This window comes from Heptranchias perlo, chromosome 11 (assembly GCF_035084215.1).
Source record: "Heptranchias perlo isolate sHepPer1 chromosome 11, sHepPer1.hap1, whole genome shotgun sequence".
Lineage (NCBI taxonomy): Eukaryota > Metazoa > Chordata > Chondrichthyes > Hexanchiformes > Hexanchidae > Heptranchias > Heptranchias perlo.
This window is the reverse complement of record NC_090335.1, coordinates 12,944,378-12,968,716: the sequence shown is the minus strand read 5'-3', so window position 1 is coordinate 12,968,716 and position 24,339 is coordinate 12,944,378. Positions and strand designations below refer to the sequence as shown.

The 24,339-nt window shown below is 41.6% G+C and overlaps 1 protein-coding gene across 2 annotated transcripts in view; it reads left to right on the top strand.

Annotated features, from left to right (window-relative positions):
- Window positions 1-24,339, top strand: part of rubcnl (rubicon like autophagy enhancer) — a 61,654-nt gene that overhangs the window by 6,989 nt on the left and 30,326 nt on the right. Inside the window, exons 2-7 of one of the 2 annotated variants that reach the window (XM_067992557.1) lie at window positions 789-906; window positions 6,680-7,156; window positions 9,700-9,797; window positions 16,533-16,722; window positions 19,928-19,999; window positions 22,455-22,503. In XM_067992557.1, the coding sequence (XP_067848658.1) occupies window positions 789-906; window positions 6,680-7,156; window positions 9,700-9,797; window positions 16,533-16,722; window positions 19,928-19,999; window positions 22,455-22,503 (1,004 nt within the window). Of the gene's footprint in view, window positions 1-788; window positions 907-6,679; window positions 7,157-9,699; window positions 9,798-16,532; window positions 16,723-19,927; window positions 20,054-22,454; window positions 22,504-24,339 lie in introns of both variants that reach the window. The other variant, XM_067992555.1, reaches the window with a different exon arrangement.

The window sequence follows — 24,339 nt, the reverse complement described above, 5'->3', positions numbered from 1 at the left end:
GGAGTGGCTTGGAGTCATTTTGTCATGATGAGATCATAAACAAGCAATGCAAATGCCATTTTTTTCATATTCCATTGTTGAGCCCGAATAACTACTTCGGGTCTCTGTGTGATTGCATTATAATAAATTCGATGACTGACACTATTCTTAGATTGAATCCATAATGAGTCTGTAGCTGGTGAGACTGAAGCCTAATATTATATATTGTTTAGACAGAACTTTAAACAAAGAGCATTCTGAGTGTACAGCTAATTTGTGCGCAGGAGTGAACTAAAGCACACCACTTTAATTTTCTATGAAGGATCCTTGTTAGATTAATAAATTGGAGCGGGGAAATCACTTAAAAAATGTCTTTTCCAGACTGTCTTAAAGGGGTGCTGTTTTCAATGAACAGTGTTTGGCAAATCTGTTATTTAAGGATGAGAAGGGTCACCTAGATATTGCACACAAGTGTTTGGAAAAAGCACATCTCAGTGATTTGTTGTGTGTTGGCAAACAAATAAAAAATATTTATCAAACAGTTTTTCCATGAAGGTGGTGCCCTTTTAAAAGCCCAGGCCTATTTCATGCAGGAGAATTAGTCAAGATTAGATGGTTGATTAATGCCTTTATCCACCTTGTTTTATGCCAATCAGATTGTTCCATTTCAACACAATGACTGTCTCAAGATCAGGCAGGTTGAGATTCTGCTTCCCCAGTTCAGACCTCGTTATGCTCTAGTGATATAACCTCCATTGGATAATTGGCACTGTGTCACTCTGAACCTGTTTTCTGTATTCCTAACATAGCTAGCAAGGGAGAGTGACCGATCGTCTGTGGCCAAGGCAAAGAATGCATCTACTTCAGGACTTTATCTGAATACTTCATCTCCTCTGTCCCAATCACTGTGTACATCAGTATTGTCAGGTATTTGTTTTCTCACATTTTTATTTTGTGCTTCTCAGGCCAAGCAGTGTTGAATGGAGAAATCCTAAGATGCTTTTTATGTTGCTTATTTCCCTTTATTTCTGTCTAGGCCTTTTTTTTTAATTAACTAATATGAGTGGCCCTAGTGTGACAAAACTGAAACATAAAATCATTGTGGCTATTTTTGTTTAGGGAGAGGAATCTTTTTCAGTCCTTTTACATTTTAGTCAGGTGTTGGTTGAGTTGAGATTCAGTTGTTTAATGGAGTGTAAATGCTTGTACTGGCTCAGTGTTTACTAAAACAGGCTCCAATAGCACATTGCTAGGCCCAGATTTTCATAGGCCTACAATGTTATAAGATGGTGTGCAGTTAACTCAGTGTGACCCCTCCATCTTTTGGCTGCCCTCCTGTAATATGAAAAGTATCTATAACTGATACAGGAGGTAGGAAAGTTACAGCAGGAAATAGTGTTGGAACCAAGTGTATTCTATGAGTGATGGGAAATACTTGACATTCTGTAAGTAATGAGATATAACCATTCTATAAAAGACTAGAGATAGCTTTCATTTTTAAATGAGGATTATCTCTGTCAAGAAGTAGTTTTATTTTTTTTTTCCTCATTCTTTTCTTGAAGGTATTGGTTTGTAGGATTTGGTTCCACAGGTGCTATCTGGTACTTTGTCCGAGTGGTTGGTTGTTTGTGTGTTAACCTTCACGGTAAATGTCAGCAGGTTATTCAACCGGGGTGATAATCCCTCTCGAGCCCAGGGGTGCTAAGACTGAATTGTAGCACCCCAACTGCCATGTTGGCTGAGATTGACTAACTCAGCACAGACTGGGTTCTTTCTGTTCTGTATGACTCAGCCACACACTGCCATTGAGGAGAACAATGGAGGTGGAGTTCCAAGGGAAATGTCATTATGTCTCGAGATGCATCTCTTAACTTTGATATTTTTTTCAATCCCCTCTGTGTGCTACCATGTTCACTGAACTGTGTGGTTCATTCATGACTCAGGTAATGGAATTGAAGTGAGGAATTTTAACTCTCCATGACTTGCACTAAGATTGTAAACAAGCCAATGTGACTCATTGTTACCTTGTTTTTGTGATTTCTGATCTCTTGCCAACTCTTTAGCTGCAGTACCACAGGAGTTTTAATTAATTTAATTGGGTAGGATGAGTATGTTCAAACTACAGCCCCTGGCCTTTGAAGTCCAGTCAACTCTGTCCTCAGTATTCCTTGTTTGTTGGTGTGTTCTGTCTGAATTTTTCTGGGCTGTTCTTGGCACTGTTGCCTCATTGGTGGATAAATCCTAACTTGGACCAGCAAGTGCTGTTAGTATTAGCAACTTAAGATAGGAATGATTAATGGGTCTGTAGATTTAAAAATGCCCATTTTGTGGCTCCAACACACCTATGTGACCCATGAAGACAAAAAGCTTGGCCACCCTTATGTTAGAGTTGAATGATTAAAATCAGCTGCCTGTGTCTTTGTGGTGACAAACAGAATCTTGTTTGAACTGGTTGATAATATATGGACTGTATTCATGATGGTTTTTGTTCCTCCATAAATTATTGAACTTAACCCAGACTATCAGTGTAAACCTGCTGATGGAGAAAGATTGGGAAATATCCAGAACTTCAGATTTATCTCCATTTCTGGAGCTTACTGACCACTACTTTATCTCTTAATTTAAATATATTAAACTGTCAAAAGTTCTGAATATTTTGGCTTGTGAGTTACATGGTACAGGTTCACATGACTTTTTTTTTAGTTGGCCTGAACAGATGTTTCCACACTCAATATCAGGGAAGGTCCTTGAACAGAAATGAGTGTTATGGTATTCATCGTCCTCTGAATTCTCTTTTACCACCATCCCCTGTAATTCAAGCAGGGTGAAGTCAGAGCCCCTACATCGTGACCACATTGTGCAATATGAACAGTTGAGCCTACATTTATTATTTTCATACTCTGCCTACTATGGAACTCCTGCATTATAATACTGTACCCCATTAACTTACAAGGCTGTCTGAGGCAGGAGAATCATCAGAGGCAGTCCTCTAAACGTAACAATGCCAATGCTGTTGTAGGCACCAATGCTCTCCTTGAATGAGTATTTTGCCTAATTTCTCAGACTGCTGTGCGCACTGAAGTCGGTTCTGCCATTTTAGGTGTAGCCCAGGGCAGGATGAGTGGTCAGCAAAGCAATTTTAGCATTGCTGACCTCAGGACTTTTTTACTCCTGCCATTGGGGAGAGTCCAGGAAAAGAAACTTGGTCACTGTACAGTAGTGTAGTGGTTATGTTACTTGTAATCCAGAGGCCTGGACAAATAATTGAGTTCAATCCCACCATGGCAGATTAAGAATTTTAATTGTCTTTTTTTAATAAATCTGGAGATTAAAAAGCAGCATCAGTAAAAGTGACCATAATTGGTGTAAAAACCCAACTGGTTCACTTTTTTTAGCGAAGGAAACCTGGTGTCCTTACCTGGTCTGGCCTATACGTGACTACAATCCCACACCAACGTAATTGACTCTTTTTAGTTGTATGAAATCGCTTCTCAGGGCAACTCTGGATGCCAGCCTTGTCAGCGATGCCTACATCCTGAGCATGAATGAAAAGAAACTGTCCGCCTCGGCTCAGTAGTAGCATTCTCATAAGTCAGAAGCACATTGGTTCAAGTCCTACTCCATTACTTGAGCAAGCAATCTAGGCTGACACTTCAGAGCAGTACTGAGGGAGTGCTGCACTATTGGAGGCGGCATCGAGGCCCTGCCTGTTCAGGAGGATGTAAAAGATCCTGTGACACTCTTCAAAGAGCAGGTGAGTTCTCCCTGGTGTCCTGGCCAACATTTATCTTTAACCAGCATCACTTAAACTGATTACTTGGTCATTTACATCTTTGCTGTTTGTGGGAACTTGCTGTGGGCAAATGTTTGCTTACATAACAATGGTGGTTACACTTCCAAAGTAAGTAATTGGGTATGACCTAATTCGGTAAGTCCCGAGGACATGAATTGTTCTATATAAAAACCAAGGTCTTCAGATACATGTGCAATTCTGTTGAAGTTGCAATTGTGGCTCTGGAACAACTGTTCACATGTGGAACTTATGAGTGAATAGTTATTTATTATTGGTGATTGGGCAGCAAGGGAACCAGCACATATTGTAGCACTGCTTTCAATGGAAACTGTTTTGTAATATTGATGGATGAGTCCTTCAGCAGGGCCCAACCTAGAAGTGAATAACTGCTTTGGCAACATAAATGTCATAAAGTGAAACTTGAGGATCATGTCCAGTGTCGTAAAGGTAGTCTAACATGAAAATTATTGCTGTTGTGCAACAATGTAGCAGAACTCAACACTGCAACGGCGTTTCATTTTCACTTTATTACCCAATTGATTGCCTACGTGTGAAATGGTGACAAAACAGTAATTAGATCGAGGTTCCTTAATCACTCATGATGACAATATACTCGGAGGGGAATTTAGCTCTCCTCAGCTCTCCACTGCGCTCTCTAGCCAGTACAAACGATTGCCTCTGGATATGCAGCAGCTCTCTCTCTGTTCTTTGTGAAATCTTGGAGCAAACTTTGAGCAGCTGCAGGAATGTAAGTAATTTTCTTGTCTGAGTCTACTGTGTCGTTTTCTGTTTGTCCCCACCCCCAAAGCTCTAAGGAACTCCCTCCTTAAACTCCTCTACTTTCCAATGTCTCTCCCCTCCTTCAAATGGTCCTTTTAAAACCTACCTCTTTGACAGTGCCTTTGGCCATCACTTAATGTACTCCTGCTTGGGTCTGAGCCCTGACTCTGATGCACCTTGGGCTGTTTTAAGAACATAAGAAATAGGAGTTCGCCATATGACCCCTCCAGCCTCCACCGTCATTCAATAAGATCATGGTTGATCTGTGATCTCAACTCCACTTTTCTGCCCATGTTTTTCCTATGTTAAAGGTGGATGTGAGGCTACTAATGTGATCTTGTTACACTGCTATGCCTGTAGCCCGTAACGCAAGGTCAACTGATTTAGATATCTTGGGGGTACGCCCAGTGCGTAATGCATGATACATAGGGGTAAGTTAGTGGGGACCAGCAGCTATTAAAAGTTTGCCCTCTTTTGGGGGGCATACCTGATGTGCTGAGGGGCAAGAAGTCCTGTAAGAAGGGGCCACCCTATATGAAGGAGCAGGCCATACTAGAAGACAGAAGATCCATTTGGTTTAAGAGCCCGTTGTAATTGGGTGCAGAGCATCTGGAATATCTCTTGGATGCTTTAGGTGCGTTGTTAGGCTTACCACTACTTTACATGCAAACTAGATCCTCAATGACCCATGTACATAATGCCAACAGCATACAGTACCGCACCACAGGCTGTTGTACACTTATAATGAGGTCCCCGATGTACTGAAGTGCTTTGGGTGCCATGGACCACATTATCTGCCTTGGATGGCCTGTAGCATTTTCTCATCGTCTCAAATACGCCATGAAAATATATATACAGAATGTTTTTAGAGCTTAAATAATTCATGTTTCAATTTTTTACTTTAAATTGGAGTAAAATGTGCAATTATTCTTGTACTGTTCACTCCCTCCAACCTGCGTTTCCCCTACTTTTGGCCTGGTTTTAATTTTTAAATGAGTTCCTAGCCTGGAGTATGATAAACATCTTAGCTTGCTATCAGCTGTGAATTGGTATGAGGACCAACCTTAGGGCAGAATTATTGTGCAAGTATTTCCTGTACTAATGTGTACTTGTATGGCACCTTTTTAACATGACAAAATATCATGGACTGGAAGATGCACACTAGTCCCAACTCTGAATAATTGAGGGTACAAACCTGGGAGAGGTTGCAGAAGTACCTTTTTTGAGCAAGGCTGAGTAGGAATTTGTAAATATGGATGAAGATTTTGAAATTAATGAGCAGGGAGTAAGTGGAAGGAAGTTAAGTATTGAGGTGATGGGTGAGTGGAACTTGGTATGGGAGAGGAGGTGGGCAGCTAAGTCCTGAGTGAGTAGAGTGGACCTTTTGGAGGGAGTTTTGAGAAGTTGAACCTGTAAGGGATGAGGTAGAGACAAAGGCAGCTGATACTTGAGATGGAAATACAGTTGTGTTCATGGGCAGGATATGGGATTGAAGTTGAGCTCAAGATGAAGCAGAACAGCGAGGTTGAATACTGTTTGGTTCATCAGGAACTAACAGCCAGTCAGTGAGGTGGTGAGGAGGAGGAATTTGGGGTTGTTCTTACCCTCCAGGATGAGCCTGGAGTAATAAGTTAGGCTGAGATGAACAGAAGCAATATTGCTTAAGTTGGTAAAGCCAGATCTGGTAATGGAAATATATTTATGATCTATAATTTAAAAAAAACAACTTTGATATTTCAAATTAAAAATTTCCATTTGTTAATATTTCTTGTGACTGCATTGCACCAACATGGGAGCCCATATTTTAAGTTGAGCAGAGGCCCCTGAGGCTTCCTCCAGACAGTCAGCAATAGACTCCTATTAGGATGCACACACTCACCATTCAGCAGGATTGGCATCCCCTGTCACTGGAGGCTAAGCCCAAACCTCCAGCCTTTAACATAGTGCAGGTTGAATACTGTTGGGAACCAGATCTCCTCTAATGTTGAACTCTGTGTTATGGCACACATGTGGAGATTGAACAATAGTGTGTTGCTATTATGCCGTTCTGTTTGTTTAACCAGATTATCTGTTCATTCAAACTGCTAACAGGATTCAGCTGAACTTTTGTCTTGTTTTTTGTGCCAGATGAATATTCCAGGCCGGCAGTGATGGGCCAGACTGCAGTGAGTTCAGGACAACATTCAAACAGTCCAGAAGCCATCAAAGAGATCCTGATCTCTGTGTTGGAAACATTTGATGACTTTAAACCACCACCTACAGAGAAATGTACAGCTAATGCAAGGCTTTCTTCATTGACTGTGTTCCAAAATGGAGATCCAAAGAAAATTTGGGGAAGCCAAAGTGGAGATAATGAACAGCAGCAAGGTGTTGGGATTCCAATGACATCTAAAGATGATTCATGCAGCAGCAGTTCGTCATTGACTGTCTCACCTGAGCAGTCCTCAAGTCACATTATATCCAACACTTTCAGTAAACTCATCCTCTCTGTACAGTCTACAGCTGCCAGGTGCATGAGCTTCACTGATGGGGTTCCACCTATGGTGTCTATGAGCGACCAGTCACGTTATCAACGCTCACAGTCTGATTCACTCATCCATTCAGGTAAAGATGTGAGCACAAATGACCCCAAATTGGGGGTTGTAGCTAATAACTGCAACAAAACATAGGAAAACCTTCAGGCTTGCAGTGTGGGCAGATAAATGGCTAAATAAATTCAATATAGTGCAATTGTGAGGCCACTTATTCTTTGGAAGATGATAAACTAAATGGGGTAGAGCAGCAAAAACATCTGGGAATACAGAAGCATATGTTGCTGAAAGTAGCAATGTAAGTTGACAAGGCCATTAAGTGTGCAAATGAAGGACTAGGGCTCATTTCTAGAAGAATAGAATACAAAAGCAGGGAGGTAATGTTAAAATTACAGTATATAGAACCTTGGTTAGACCACAGTTAGAGTACTGTGTGCAGTTCTGGTTTCCATACTATAACAATGATATTGAAGCCCTGGAGAAAGTACAGAAATTATTAAAAGGATGTTATGAGGATTGAGGGAATGCAGCTATTGAACAGGGCTGGGGTTTTTCCTCTTTTGCGGGGGGGGGGGGGGGAGGAAGAAGGAAGAGAAGGGAGGAAAGACCTGGTAGTCAGCTTTTTAAAAAAAAAAAAAAAAATTATGAAGGGGTTTGATAGACTGGACATGGAGAAACTGCTCCCACTTGTGGGTGAATCCAGAACAAGGGGGCATAAATATAAGACTTTATATAACTAACAGATAAAATGAGGAATTTCTTTACACTGAGTTCGGAAAATGTGGAACTCACTGCCCAGTGGACTGGTTGAAGCAGATAGTATCAACACATGTAAAGGGAGGCTCGATGCACACTAGGGAGAAGGGAATAGAGGGATATGGGGACAGAGTTGGAAGAGGCTTGTATGGAATATCAACAGCATAAACCAGTTGGGTCGCATGACTCATTTTGTTTCTGCCTTGTAGCAAGAGCTCTCAATCGCCAACCAAATCTCGTGACTATATGTAGGAAATGGAGTAGGCCATTTAGCCCCTCGATCCTGTTCTGCCATTCAATGAGATTATGGCTGATCTGTGACCTAACTCCATATACCTGCTGTAGCCCCATATCCCTTAATACCTTTAGTTAACACACATCTATGCTGAGGATTGTAAGTGTGCTAATTCTTTTTTCTTTCATAGTGTTGTTTATTGCAATGACCTTATTGCATTAACCTGTTCAACCTTTGTAAATAATAAATACACCAGATTTTAAATAATTAAGAGCAACAGCAATTTGCACTGGTTCTACCGACTCCATTGCAGCCTCTTTGATAGCTGTAATAACTAGTATTCAATTTTTTTATTTATTTATGGGATGTGGGCATTGCTGGCAATGCTAGCATTTATTGCTCTTGAGCAGGTGGTGGTGAGCTGCTTTCTTGAACTGCTGCAGTCCGTGTGGTGAGTGTTTGTTTAAAAGGTGGCTTTCATCCACCTGATACCACTGCTGTCCTACAGTTGGGTCATCCTAATACCAGGGGGAGCAACAAGTGGCCTGCATAGTTTCTGTGAGACTCTTAAGTTTTTTTTTATTGAACCAGCTGTCCCATCTTCCAAGTGACGCTGACTGAGGCATCTTTCCCAGTCCTGCAATCTGGTAACCTAAGACAAAACCACTTTTGGGAGGGATTGTAGTTGGGAGTGGAAGCATTGTGCCCATTTGGAACTCTGCCCTAGGTTTTCAAATGCCAAGTATTACGAGGGAGGGAGGGAGGGTACCCAGGCCTTGCACACTGTCCGATCAACCTTTGGACATGGGCAACAGGGAAACTAGCAGTTTATGCATGAAAATATTGAGTAATATTACTGGTTTGAGTTTTAATCAAAAAGGCTGCAAGGTGTTTTTTTCTAAGTATATGGCTTTATTAAGTTATAATAAGTAACAAAGATGTTAAAATGCAAGATCACAATTAAACATGCTATTAAGATGAATACATCCTAACACAGTTGATCATTGCCCAAGACTTTGGGGTGCACTTTCAAAGGTCTTGATTAGTTGAGCAGTCCAACTCCAAGAATGTTCTAATCAATATTAAAAGCTCTCATCTTTTTTTTTAGAGACAATTAGCTCTATTCTCTCTGTAGCTGGGGTGTTATCAGTCCTACTGCCTTATACACATATTTGGCTTTATCACCTCCTTCATCCAGCTGGAGATGACTCCCCTTCTCTAACTGATAAACAAGGCCATGAGGATGGCACCAGGTGCTCATTACTCAAGCTTTCTCTCTCAAGGTCACTTTAAAAAGCTTGTTTTGGATATACAGCAAGCCTTTGTTCACAGCAAAACTAATGTAAGGTTTTTTCCTTAACCAGGTTTACAATAATATAGAAAGCTTGTATAATGCTTTTCCTACAGCTGTGAATTTACTAATTGTCAGCACTGTGGGCCTTATAAACGGAGTTATGTTGGGATGTCATCTGAAATGTGAGTTTGTGCAATTTAGCTGCAACTAATTTTATTAGACATGGTATATTGAATTTGTACAGTTGTTCAGGGCAAACAATTTTTAATTTACCTTCAATTTCCCTCTCCCCATTTTGCAATTTAATAGACATTTTGTTCTCTTTCCACAGAGAAAGAACAATATTGCCTGAATAACAGACCAGAAACTATTCTATATACGAGTTACCTCTCCAATCCCAGTTTCAGTGCTAGCAGAGCTCAGGAAAGGGTAAGAAGTTTCACAAAACTGAGGTTTCATTTAGTTCCACTTTCATAAGGTTTGTCTTCCTTTTTTTTTTAAACCTTCCTCTTTGGTGAAGTTGAGCTGGTTTTATTTGGGATTCCTATGCCAGAAAAATCTGACCATATACCACTTGAGGATTCATACCCAACAGTTGTGTTGGTGAAAGGAATACAAGTAATATGCCAATATATAAAATGTTTTTAATGAAAACAATAGAGTTCAAATTGTTTGGTTTATGGTAAATTGTAGGTTATGATACTGATAAATTGCCAGTTATAATACTGGTAGATGTATAATATGTGGATTCTGGATTTCAGTAGCAGATGAATGCAGGAGGGTGAACGTATGGGTTAGCAATGAGTAAATGCAGTTCAATGCAAAGAAATGTGAAGTAGTATATTTTGGTGGGGAGCAAATGATGAAAGGAAGTATACACCAAATTGAGATTTTTAACTGGGATGTCTAGGGGTACAGTTACTTACATCTTTTAAAGATGGATAGACAAGGTCATAAAACAAATGGGATTCTGGGTCTTGATATAAAAGCAAGCAAATGATTTTTCAATTTGTTAAGACATTGGACTATTGAGGTGCCTGGAACTGCATGCAATACTCCTATTATAGGAAGGATAGTAATCATGAAAAGGAGACAGTGAAGATTTACTGGAATGATACTAGGAGGAAGAGGTTAAAGTTAGGAACAGGTATTTTTTTCACAGAGAAGGTTATATGGCGGATCTAATAGAGGTTTTCAATGTTAAAGTTTTGAGATAATAGAAAAAATGACTAGTTAGCTAATCAGTAACAAGGTGTTGACACAGGATTGCCACTAGAGGAGCAAAGGGAGAAGTTAGAATCCTTTCACAGGGTGACTAGAACATGGAACAAATGGCTATTGAATCAGAAACTAAAGCAAGAATTGGTTAAGTCTACAACTATCTGGAAAGATTGAACAGGCTGGGGCTCTTTTCTCTAGAAAAGTGAAGACTGAGAGGTGACCTGATAGAGGACTTTAAAGTTATGAATAGGGGAAACATATAGATGATATTGCCACTTGTGGGGGAGTCCAAATCTAGGAGCCATAAATATAAGATAGTCACTAATAAATTCAATAAGGAATTCAGGGGAAACACCTTTTACGCGGAATGGTGAGAATGTGGAACTTGCTACCACATGGAGTGGTTGAGGTGACTAGTGTAGATGCATTTAAGGGACAGCAAGATAGTACACGAGGGAGTAAGGAATAGAAGGATGTGCTGATGGGGTGGGAGGAGGCTTGTGGAGCATAAACACTAGAATAGACCTGTTGGGCTGGGTGGCCTGTTTGTGCTGTAAAATTCTATGGCTAAGTATTTAAAGAAAAATGTAAGGAATCTTACAACACCAGGTTATAGTCCAACTGTTTTATTTGAAAATCACAAGCTTTCGGAGGCTTTCTCCTTCGTCAGGTGAGCGAGTGTGGGATTCCATGGAAGGTTACCGCATTTAGTCAGAGAACAATACCTGGTGATTACAGATAATCTTTCCAACTGCCCGTTGTCAAGGCAATCAAAGTGTTCAGACAGAGTGATGTTACCTACAGGACCACCGAATACACAAACGGCCAGAACAAAAAAGACAGACACACACAGACAGAGAGAGAGAGAAACATCCGAAAGGAAGAGAAAGAAAGAGAAAGAGAGAATGACCCGTTGTGTTAAAAACAGATAATTTTTTTTTCGCTGGTGGGGTTACGTGTAGCGAGACATGAACCCAAGATCCCGGTTGAGGCCCTCCTCATGGGTGCAGAACTTGGCTATCAATTTCTGCTCGACGATTTTGCGTTGTCGTGTGTCTCGAAGGCCGCCTTGGAGAACGCTTACCCGAAGATCGGTGGCTGAATGTCCTTGACTGCTGAAGTGTTCCCCGACAGGGAGGGAACCCTCCTGTCTGGCGATTGTTGCGCGGTGTCCGTTCATCCGTTTCGCAGTGTCTGCATGGTCTCGCCAATGTACCATGCTCCGGGGCATCCTTTCCTGCAACGTATGAGGTAGACAACATTGCCCGAGTCACAGGAGTATGAACCATGTACCTGAACGGACACCGCACAACAATCGCCAGACAGGAGGGTTCCCTCCCAGTCGGGGAACACTTCAGCAGTCAAGGACATTCAGCCACCGATCTTCGGGTAAGCTTTCTCCAAGGCGGCCTTCGAGACACACGACAACGCAAAATCGTCTAGCAGAAATTGATAGCCAAGTTCCGCACCCATGAGGAGGGCCTCAACCGGGATCTTGGGTTCATGTCTCGCTACACGTAACCCCACCAGCGAAAAAAAAATTATCTGTTTTTAACACAACGGGTCTTTCTCTTCCTTTCGGATGTTTCTCTCTCTCTCTGTCTGTGTCTGTCTTTTTTGTTCTGGCCGTTTGTGTATTCGGTGGCCCTGTAGGTAACATCACTCTGTCTGAACACTTTGATTGCCTTGACAATGGGCAGTTGGAAAGATTATCTGTAATCACCAGGTATTGTTCTCTGACTATAAATGCGGTAACCTTCCATGGCATCCCACACTCGCTCACCTGACTAAGGAGAAAGCCTCCGAAAGCTTGTGATTTTCAAATAAAACAGTTGGACTATAACCTGGTGTTGTAAGATTCCTTACATTTGTCAACCCCAGTCCATCACCGGCATCTCCACATCATATTTAAAGAAAAGGAAATATAAAAGGACACTGAGGAAGGGAAATGGGAGGGGAGTAGATGGCTCCAGGTTGAAGGACTGGCACTTGCACAGATATAATGGTCAGGGGGTTCACTAGATTGTAAATGGTTTTGGGCAGTCCTTCCAGATGTTGATATCTGGAACTGATCATCTGAACCGGAGGTTCCTTCACCTGCCAGGGATTTTGAGTGGGTGGGGAGAAGAATAGGGTTGGACCAGCAGCAAAGTTCCATGTGCTGCCCTTATCGCTTGCTCAGATTCTCAGACGCTTTGTAGGGAGTTTTTGGTCACATCATGTAAGATGTACCTTTTTGCTGCTATAAACTAGGGCATTGGGACCAATTCTGGGAAAGGGGGGACCTGGACTGGTTGCACCCAAGCAGAACCAGGACCAATATCCTTTTGGGGGCATTTGCTAGTTCTGTTGGGAAGGGTTTAAACTAGTATGGCAGGGGGATGGGAACCAAAGGGCAGTTACAGATAGGGCAAATTCAGACCAGGAAGCAGAAAAGCAGTTAGTGACGTAGTTAGCAACTCAAAGGCAAAGGTTAAGTAGTGTTCAGCACAAGAATTTGATGAGGTTAAAGGATATATATACTTCAACACAAGGAGTATTACAAACAAAGCAGATGAGCTAAGGGCACAGATAGACACATGGCAGCATGATATCATTGCTATAATGTAAACCTGGCTTAAAGAGGGGAATAATTGGCAGCTCAATGTCCCTGCATATGGAGTTTTCAGGCAGGATAGAGTGGGTGATTTCAAAAAAAAAAAAGGGGGAGGTAGCATTATTGGTTGAAGAATCAATTACAGTTGTGAGAAGGGATGATATGCTAAATGGATCATCAATCAAGGCCATATGGGTTGAGCTAAGAAATAAAAAAGGGGTAGTCACGCTACTGAGTGTACTATATATGTACTGAATAGCGAAAGCACGATAGAACAACAAAACATGTGGGCAATAATAGTAGGGGACTTCAATGACCCAAACATCAACTGGGATTCAAACAGTGTGAGGGGCACAGAGGGCGCAAAGTTCTTGATCGGTGTCCAGGAGAACTTTTTTAGCCAGTCTGGGACAAGCCCAACAAGAGGGATGCAATTTTAGATTTAGTCCTGGGAAATTAAGATGGGCAAGTGGGTGACCATGTTTGGGACAGTGACCATAATTCAGTTAGGTTTATCATTACTATGGAAAAGGAGAGAGTTGAATCAGGAGTAAATATTTTAAATTGGTGGAAGTCAAATTTTACAGTACTAAGAGGTGATTTGGCAGAAGCGGACTGGACACAACTACTTGAGGAGAAATCAGTGGCAAGCCAGTGGGAGGCACTAAAGTAAAATTCTACGTGTACGATGCAGACATGTCCCCTCAAAGAAAAAGGGTGGTACTGCCAAATTTAGAGCCCCCTGGTTGTCTAGAAATATACGGGGCAAGATAAAGCAGAAAAAGAAAGCTTATGACTCACAGAAAACTAAATACTGCAGAAAGCCTAGAGGAGTATAGAAAGTAAAGGGATGACTTTTTAAAAAAAAAGAAATGAGGAAAGTGAAGAGGGCATGAAAAATATTAGCTAGTAAGATTAAAGAAAACCCAAAGATGTTTTCAGTACATTAAGAACAAAAGGATAGTTAAGGAAAAGGTGGGATCTATCAGGGACAATAAGGGCAACTTATGTGTAGAAGCAGCGCATGTGGGTAGGATTTCAAATGAATATTTTTCCTCCGTATTCACAAAGGAAAGGGATGATCCGGATGTAGTAGTTGAAGAGGAGAGGTGTGAAATATTGGTTAAGGTAAACCTAACGAGAGAGGAAGTACAAGAGAGGGACTGGAATCTTTGAAAGTTGATAAGTCACCAGGGCCAGATGGATTGTTTCCGAGGCTATTGAAGGAAGCCAGGGAGGAAATAGAAGATGCTCTGAGGATCATTTTCCAATCCTCACTAGATGCAGGGGAGGTACCAGAGGACTGGAAGACTGCAAACTAAGTACCATTGTTTAAAAAGGGTACGAGGGAAAGGCCGAACAATTATAGGCCGGTCAGTCTTACCTCGGTGGTGAGCAAACTATTAGTTTATCCTCTCAGTATTGATTCTGTCACTTGGAAAGGCATGGTTTAATCAGGGATAGTCTGCATGGATTTGTTCAGGGAAGGTCATGCCTTACAAATCTGATTGTCACTTCCTCAAAGAATTCAAGGAGGATTGATGAGGGTAGTGCAGTGGATGTTGTCTACATGGATTTTAGTCAGGCATTTGACAAGGTCCCACATGGCAGACTGGTCAGAAAGGTAAAAGCCCATGGGATACAGGGAAACATGGCAAATTGGATCCAAAATTGGCTCAGTAACAGGAAACAAAGGGTAAGAGTCGATGGATGTCTTTGCGAATGGAAATCCGTTTCCAGTGGTGTGCCACAGGGCTCAGTGTTTGGTCCCTTGCTGTTTGTGGTATATATTAATGATTTTGACTTGAATGCAGGAGGCATGATTGGCAAATTTGCAGACGACACAAAAATTGGCCGTGTAGTTGATAGTGAAGAGGATAGTTGTAGACTCCAAGAAGATATCAATGGGTTGGTGGAGTGGGTGGAAAAGTGGCAAATGGAGTTCAATCCGGAGAAGTGTGAGGTAATGCAACCTAGGGAGGGCAAACAGTAAAAGGGAATAAGCAGTAAATGGGAATATATTGAGGGGTAGAGGAAGTGAGACCTTGGAATGCATGTGCACAGGTCCCTGAAGGTGGCAGTACAAGTAGATAAGGTTGTGAAGAAGGCATATGGAATGGTCTCCGTTATTAGCCGAGGTATAGAATACAAAAGCAAGGATGTAATGATGGAACTGTGTAAAACGCTGATAAGGCCACAGCTGGAGTATTGTGCGCAGTTCTGGTCACCACATTACAGTTAGGGCGTAATTGCTGTGGAGAGAGTGCAGAGAAGATTTACAAGAATGTTGCCAGGGCTTGAAAATTGCAGCTACGAGGAGATTGGATTGGCTGGGGTTGATTTCCTTGGAGCAGAGGAGGCTGAGGGGAGACTTGATTGAGATGTATAAAATTGAGGGGCCCAGATTGAGTAGACAGAAGGTACCTGGTTCCCCTAGAGGACATAGATTTAAGCTGATTGTTGGAAGGATTAGAGGTGACATGAGGAAAAACTTTTTTACCCAGAGGGTGGTGGGTGTATGGAATTCCCTGCCCGAATTGGTGGTGGAGGCAGGGACCCTCAACTCTTTTTTAAAAAGGACCTGGACCTGCACCTAAAGTGCTGTAAGCTGCAGGGCTACAGACCAGGTGCTGGAAGGCGGGATTAGAATGGGCACCTGGTTGCTCTTTGAGCCGGTGTGGACACGATGGGCTGAATGGCCCCCTTCTGTGCTGTATCTTTGGTTCTCGGGATAATCCTACCCATGAATACATTCTATAGTTCAATGTCCTGTAGTTTAATACTGAGACTACTGGCTCCTCCAATGTGCTTTGATGTGTCAATCCCAACCACTTGTTACTATATATTAAATGTGACTGTTTCCTTCCTGTTTTTGTAGGAAAGCCCCAGAGGGCTGGGGTTGGGGTTCCTTTTATGATGAGGACAGACTTCCTTCACATTGCAGGACAAGATGGAAGATTAGGTTATTCCATCATCCCCTGACTTTTGCTGCAATAGTAGAGTATCAGCCATTTCACATGGAGTAAAGTGAAGGGTAGAAACGGGGCTTGGGTTTGGGTCAAAGCACATTGTTGGAATGCACTAAAGTAGCTACACTGTATCTAACCTGACTATTGAGTGTTTAATGATGACACTGGGTCCTTGAAATGGAAAATCCTCTCTTCCCAGCATTAGCTTTCCACTTGACCCGCATTAGAAAGTTACTACAGCATAGATGATTTTTTCCCTTTTTTGGGGGGGGGGGGGGGGGGTGGTAAGGATGGAGGGTAAGGCACTCCTGATTATATTGATCATTTAGGCTCGACCTCTCATGGATTCAGTAAAGAAATCACTGCTTCTGTTTACAGGAGAACACGCACCTTGTTGTTGCAGATATGGTAATCGCTGCATTAGAGAATGTGAAATGCAACATCATGTATGAACGAGCAGAGCTTGTAGAAGATGGTAGCCTGACAGTTATCCAGACCCCGGCAGATGATCTGAACAGTTGTATTAAGAAGGAGGTACACTCTGACTCTGTGGACAGTGGTTATGAATGTAAGTATTGAGCTGCCTCGTGGTCATTGCTTAGTAAACGTCATTAGAATCAAAATGGATGACTCTTGTTTAGCTCAGTGTTTTTATGAATTGTAGAAACAAAAGTGCCAAATATTGAGCCACAAAAAAAATTATAATGCACAGGATAAAGAAACTGAGCATGACTTGGTTGTAGAACACAATAGCAAAATCAACTTGTCTTAGTCACGATCAGTACATTTTAAATCATAGCACCTCCCTTGCAGAAAAGGTTTGAGACTTCTGTGATAGAGCAAAATAAACAAACACTTGGAGACCTGTTGTACCTATAGAAATAGGTGCTTTTCTGTAAGGTGATGAAGACGAATTTATTTAGCCACTTTTCACTGCACAAACTGAAATGTTATTAAGTGTAGTCCCAGCTCTTTTTAGCCTATCTTGATAACTAAGATGTTTCAAAATGGAAGTGAATCTGTTGGCCCTCCACTGCACCCACTGTGAAGAGACCAAAAATGGACACCATCTTCTAACTGAGGCCTGACCAAGGTCTTATAACAATACTATTTTGTATTTGTACAACAGTGTCTGCACTTCAAAGTGCTTCATTGGCTGTAAAGCACTTTGGGATGTCTTGAGGTTGTGAAAGGTGCTATATAAATGTCATCTTTCCCCCTCCCCATTCTGACATAACTCCTTTATTTCCTACTCTTGAACTAGTTTATTATCCATTCCCAGGGTTTATTTTGAATTTCCCCAAAACTTTGAGTTTAATATTCTTTCATGTAGAACTTTGTCACAAGCCTTTTGGAACGAAAGGTCCCTCACGTCATAGGGTTTACCACATTCCACTTGGGTTGTCGCTCCTGCATGCTCAGCTTTTAAGTGTTCTATTTGCCTTCCACTATTGAACAACCTCCCTCAATTTATTTCCTTTAGTTGTTTCCCCTCGTTTCATTGAATTTGCCCCTTAAAATTGTGTGCCTGGTCTTGGATATTTCTGACTCTCAGATCATGTTGAACTTTATTCTGGGGTCATTTGTCCTCCAGGGGTGTCTCAACTTGTATTTTCTGACTCATTTATGAAAGACCAGATGAAGATGAGCATTGCTTCTTGTGACTTCCTTGACTCATTCTATTAAGAAGCCGTCTTGCATTACATCTACCATCTCCGACTAATCGACTTGGGTTTTCCCAGTTTATATTGCGTTGATGTGAAGTCTCCCATTAAAATATCTTCCCTGTTATCGCTTAGCCTTCTCTATCTCTTAGAGAAAATTGTTAACTTCTTGTGGTCGACAGCATTTCCCCCACCCAACTAGTGTTAGCTTTGACTTTTTTTTAGTATTAGTGTCTACTCTGAATAGTTCATTTTGTAGCTTTCTACCTCCCTCTGGATCAACTTTTTACCTCCCAGTTTTTCCTGATTTACAAGGCTACAGTTTTTTTTTGTTCACACTTTATCTGAACACTACTCCTGAAGGTTGTATTCATTTCCAACCTATGATTTTAGCCATGCTCCTGATATTCCCATCATATTGTAGTTCCCAAATGCCACAACCAGCTTCAGTTCTGATATAATATTTCTAAAGCATCTAGTACTCGCTTTAGTTTTGCCTCATCTGCCTATTCCTAGTTTCTGGTTGGTGTGTGTAACTCTAGCTATTGGTGTCTATACCCACCTGTTGATTGCATTCTCCTCTACCACCTGTCTTGTCTGGGATCCTGCTTTCTCCTTGTTCTCTTCTCCCCACCTCCCCACACAACCTGTATAGTTGAAATGACTTTCTATTGTTGTCTCGATGTTCCTCAAGTCTTTGTCCCTAATTGGTTTAAATGTAGCCTGTCTCTCCTGTACCAGTCCTTTCTTCTTCTGGGAGGACTGTTACTTATGAAGGCATGATGTGGAGATGCCGGTGATGGACTGGGGTTGACAATTGTAAACAATTTTACAACACCAAGTTGTAGTCCGACAAATTTATTTTAAATTTCACAAGCTTTCGGAGGCTTCCTCCTTCCTCAGGTGAATGGTGTGGAAATGAAATTTTCGAATCCTTCGCATTTGTAAATCACAGAACAATGCCTGGTGATTGCTGCCTGTTGCCAAGGCAATCACAGTGAGCAGACAGAGAGGTGTCACCTAAAAGGCCACCGAATATACAAACCCCCCCCAAAAAAAGAGAAGGAAGACAGTCAATGACCCGTTATATTAAAAACAGATACCATTTGTTCGCTGGTGGGGTTACGTGTAGTGTGACATGAATCCAAGATCCCGGTTGAGGCCGTCCTCATGGGTGCGGAACTTGGCTATCAATTTCTGCTCGACGATTTTGTGTTGTCGTGTGTCTCGAAGGCCGCCTTGGAGAACGCTTACCCGAAGATCGGTGGCTGAATGTCCTTGACTGCTGAAGTGTTCCCCGACTGGGAGGGAACCCTCCTGTCTGGCGATTGTTGTGCGGTGTCCGTTCATCCGTTGTCGCAGCGTCTGCATGGTCTCGCCAATGTACCATGCTCTAGGGCATCCTTTCCTGGAACGTATGAGGTAGACAACGTTAGCCGAGTCACAGGAGTATGAACCGTGCACCTGGTGGGTGGTGTCCTCTTGTGTGATGGTGGTATCTGTGTCGATGATCTGGCATGTCTTGTATATTCGGTGGCCTTTTAGGTGACACCTCTCTGTCTGCTCACTGTGATTGCCTTGGCAACGGGCAGTAATCACCAGGCATTGTTCTGTGATTTACAAGTGCGAAGGATTCGAAAATTTCATTTCCACACCATTCACCTGAGGAAGGAGGAAGCCTCCGAAAGCTTGTGAAATTTAAAATAAATTTGTTGGACTATAACTTGGTGTTGTAAAATTGTTTACACTTATGAAGGTAACATTGTTCTGTCTGCAACTTTTTGTCTCTCCTTTCTGTAGTATACAAAATAGTAAATTGTTTGGGAAAAGTAAATCAAAATATTTTTAATTAAACTGTGGGAGTAGGAGAAAAGGACATGCATTCAAACTATTTAAAAACAACTTTAGGACTGATATCAAGAAGATCTTCATGCAGCGAATGATTCACACTTGGAATGGACTTCAGGCAGAGTGCTTTTGGTGAAAACTGTGGCTGCATTTAAGAAATAATAAAATACTGTGATTATGGGGGTGGGGACAGGAATCTTGTAGAGACTCTGAACAATGGCATGTTATTTGTGTTGTATTCGTCTGTTTTCTATTTTACAGGTGGTTCTGCTACCCAGTTGGATGATTCTTTTGATGCTGGCTCTAAGTCCCTGTGTGAAGACCAACAAAATGGTGATAATGCTGCTGTTGGTGCTGATGACGATTATGATGATTTTGTGATAATAGGTACAGGTGTCAGAATGGAACTAGGTAGACATATAACGACATTACTTAGTGAACAGTGTTTGTAGTTACACTGTTCTCGGGGGAGGAATTGGGTGCAGCAATGGACTTCAGCACTGTCTTCTCATCCCTGGGATGTGGGAGATTCCCTGGAATGGGATGGGGATTTCATCCCTATCTGCAGTTTGGGTTCTTTAAGCAGTGAGTTTGGGCAGTCTCAACCCAGTTCCCGGTGAGCTCCAATTCACAGCAGGAAATGATCTTCCTCACTGTAAAAAGCCACCTGAATAGTGGCTTGTGCTTTTGAGGGCTGAGATTGAGGTTCAGGCTAATGTAGGAAGTTACCTGCGATTAATTCATGATACCTGACCTGCGATTCTTGACACTGGCTGTCAGTGTAGAAATTGAGGTGGAAGTTCCATTCTCCAATAGTTATAAATCCTTTCCTTCAGTTAGTAAAAGGAGGTTGGGTGGGGGGGGGGGTGAGTTATCTTTTTTGGGAGGAGAGTGGAAGGAAACTGCATCCTGTTTTAGGAGAGTGACTTGTATGAACTGCACTTTCAACTTCTCCACTTTGAGCACGTCCCTGTAAGCACTCTGGACCCCATAATATGAAGATACATGTAGAACAAATGTATGGGACCAGCTTTGCATGCCTACATAGTAAAAGCACTTTCACTAAATGTGTACATAGGAACAGGAGTAGGCCATTCAGCCCCTCGTGCTTGCTCCACCATTTGATAAGATCATGGCTGATCTGTGATCTAACTCCATATACCTGACTTTGGCCCATATCCCTTAATACCTTTGGTTGCCAAAAAGCTATCTATCTCACATTTAAATTTAGCAATTGAGCTAGTATCAATTGCCGTTTGCAGAAGAGAGTTCCAAACTTCTACCACCCTTTGTGTGCAGAAATGTTTTCTAATCTTGCTCCTGAAAGGTCTGGCTCTAATTTTTAGACTGTGCCCCCTACTCCTAGAATCCCCAACCAGCGGAAATAGTTTCTCTCTATCCACCCTATCTGTTCCCCTTAATATCTTATAAACTTCGATCAGCTCACCCCTTAACCTTCGAAACTCCAGAGAATACAACCCCAATTTGTGTAATCTCTCCTTGTAATTTAACCCTTGAAGTCCGGGCATCATTCTAGTAAACCTACGCTGCACTCCCTCCAAGGCCAATATGTCCTTCCGAAGGTGCGGTCTAACCAGGGTTTTGTATAGCTGCAGCATAACTTCTGCCCCCTTGTACTCCGGTCCTCTAGATATAAAGGCCAGCATTCCATTAGCCTTATTGATTATTTTCTGCACCTGTTCATGACACTTCAATGATCTATGTACCTGAACCCCTAAGTCCCTTTGGACATCCACAGTTTTTAACTTTTTACCATTTAGAAAGTACCCTGTTCTATCCTTTTTTTGATCCAAAGTGGATGACCTCACATTTGTCTGCATTGAATTCCATTTGCCACAGTTTTGCCCATTCACCTAATCTATCAATATCACTTTGTAATTTTATGTTTTCATCTCCACTGCTTACTATGCCACCAATCTTTGTGTCATCGGCAATCTTAGATCTGAGACTTTCTATGCCTTCATTTAAGTCATTAATAAATATTGTGAATAATTGAGGCCCCAAGACAGATCCCTGTGGGACTCCAGTGTAGCTTACTGCAGACTTGTGGACCTCATCAACTACATAATGTAAACAAGGCCAGGATACTGAAACAAACAGTAGTGGATCTGCAATGCTCTCCCTCTGGATTCTGGTATTGATTATTTTGTGGAGGCTCACCCCTGAGCCTGCAATTAGCTGACCACTTTGGTAAATGTAGCTTAAAGCATGACCTAGTCAGTCAGTCACCTTCATTTGTCTGCAACAGTTGAGTAATAATTGCCAGGGTCTTCTAAAGATGTTTTATTTCTTTGTCAATTTTGACTGTACTAGATTTATCTTTTTTGTTTGCAATCTCGAACTTTTGTGATGCAAGTTGTTGTATAAGGCAAGTACTGTGGATGGGGGAGGATGTAGCTACTGATTGTGTTCCTAGGGTGAGTTTATTGTGGTAGATCACTGAGATTAGTTATCAGTCCTGATAATGACATCAGAAATCAATAAAGTAAATCATTCTAAAATAAATCAGTAGACTGGATCTCAAATAGACTTGGGAGTTCCCTGCAAAATACCTCTTGCTTTTGCATTTTGTGCTACAATCTAACATTAGAGACCCATTAAGTCTATTTGTGTTTAACAGGATAGTCCATATTGTAGTATGAGGTGGTTTGAATATTTAAACACTACCGTTGAATATTTTTTCCTTCTGTTTGGAGGAGGAGAGAAAATAATGCTGTCTTATTTTGACATTTACTCACTTCTTAGACAATTTTATTTTTTATTACAGAATTTGATGATATTTTTGGTTCTGATGGTCCCTTAAAGTCAATAGAAAGGTAAAGGTTTTCTTACTAATGTGTTTGACACTTCCTTTTATGGACAGTCCCATGTTTTAATCAGTTGTAATAAATGGGAACTGCTATCCTTTTAAGCCTGCAGTTTGTGGACCATGCAGTGATGAGAATTGTAAAATGTTACCTTCAACTAACACTGCACACTGAGAGCAAAAGCAGAGTGGTTATAATGGGGGAATTTAATTTTCAGACTTGGAGAAGCTGAACAGCTAGAGTACAAAAGCTGCAAACTTTCGACAGTTTTGTGGAACAATGAGCCAGACTTTGCTGGCAAAATATCGGCGAGTTTAATGCGCACAGTTATTAAATGTGTCCATCATCCAGCAACTTGAGGTGAGGGAGTGATACCCTGTAAGTTGCTGGACAATTTGTGCCGCTCTGCTGTTAGCCTCACAAACGGGAGCTCAACTGTCATCCTGTGAGTTTCAAGAAATTGCTGCATTTGCACATTAATTACCAATTAAACTCACTGCAGAAAATTAGGGCTGGCACAAAAAGTGTGAATACCTTTTTAATGAGATTTATGTTCCTGCAATGCCACTCAACCTCTCTGGCCCAGAAAGGGAACAATTTAACTGGAGTCTCATTACTACAGGTAGTAAATTGTTCTTAGATATTTAAAATTCTTTAAATGTGTTTTCTGTCCCTTTTTCTCCCCCTCTTAATCTAATCTATCTTTCCCTCTTTATTTCTCTTTCTGTATCTAACTTGACTCTAATTCACCCTATTTCCTTTGTCATTCCTGTTTCTCCAACCTTAAATCTCATTTGTTGAGAGAGACTGTTGGTCCCGTTGTTCACCAAGGTCTCAGATGTCCTGTGCCCTCTCCGTGCCGTTATCAGCTCGCACTTCCAGCATTTTGCAGTGCAAAATTTTTTCGAGCTGATGGGATACACTGCAAGGTGCCCTGCTCCAACAAATTCTGGGCCATTGTTCTTGAACCAACAAGAGGATAGGCCATACTAGATTTAGAGATGAGGGTAGATGAGAGAAACTCTTTCCTCTGGGGGGAGCAAGAAAAAGGGGGCATAACCTGAAAATGTTAAGCTGTTCAAGGGTGATGGCAGGAAGCATTTCTTCACAAAGGGTAGTGGAAATCTGGAACACTTTTTTTTCCCCCAAAAGGCTGTTGAGGTGGGGGTCAATTGAAAATTCAAAACTGAGATGGATAGATTTTTGTTAGGCAAGGGTATGAAGGGTTATTGAATCAAGGCAGGTAAATTGAGTTAGGATACAGATTAGCTATGATCTAATTGAATGGAGGAACAGGCTCAAGGGGCTGAATGGTCTACCCCTGTTCCTACGGTGTATCCATGTAATCTTGTATACACAATGGGAGACCACTAGTAAAGGAGAAAATTTCCCTATAATCTTCTCTTTGGGAGTTACTGGCTCCTGCTGGGGTATGGTCTCTAGGCACCAACAACTGTCTGGTACCTTAACTTGAGTGGCCATTCTCCCTTTTGTGGAGAATTGTTCTGCGTCAGATGAAGTGTCAATAGGTTTAAATGCAAATGGCTGGAAGATATACCAAAGAATCTCAAACTTTAAAATAAATTCTTAATTTAAGGGGGTGGGTGGAAAAGAAGAAAAAAGTTTCCATGTCTCTTCAGGAAAATAAATCTAACTGGGTACACAAGTCTTTAGTGGGTCAAAAGCAAAATACTGCAGTTGCTGGACATCTGGGAAAAAAAAACACACTATGCTGGAGAAGCTCAGCAAGTGAGGCAGCATCTGTGGAGAAAGAAACAGTTAACGTTTCAGGTCAAAGACCTTTTGTCAGAACTGGAAGATGTTAAGAGTTAAACTTTTTAAGCA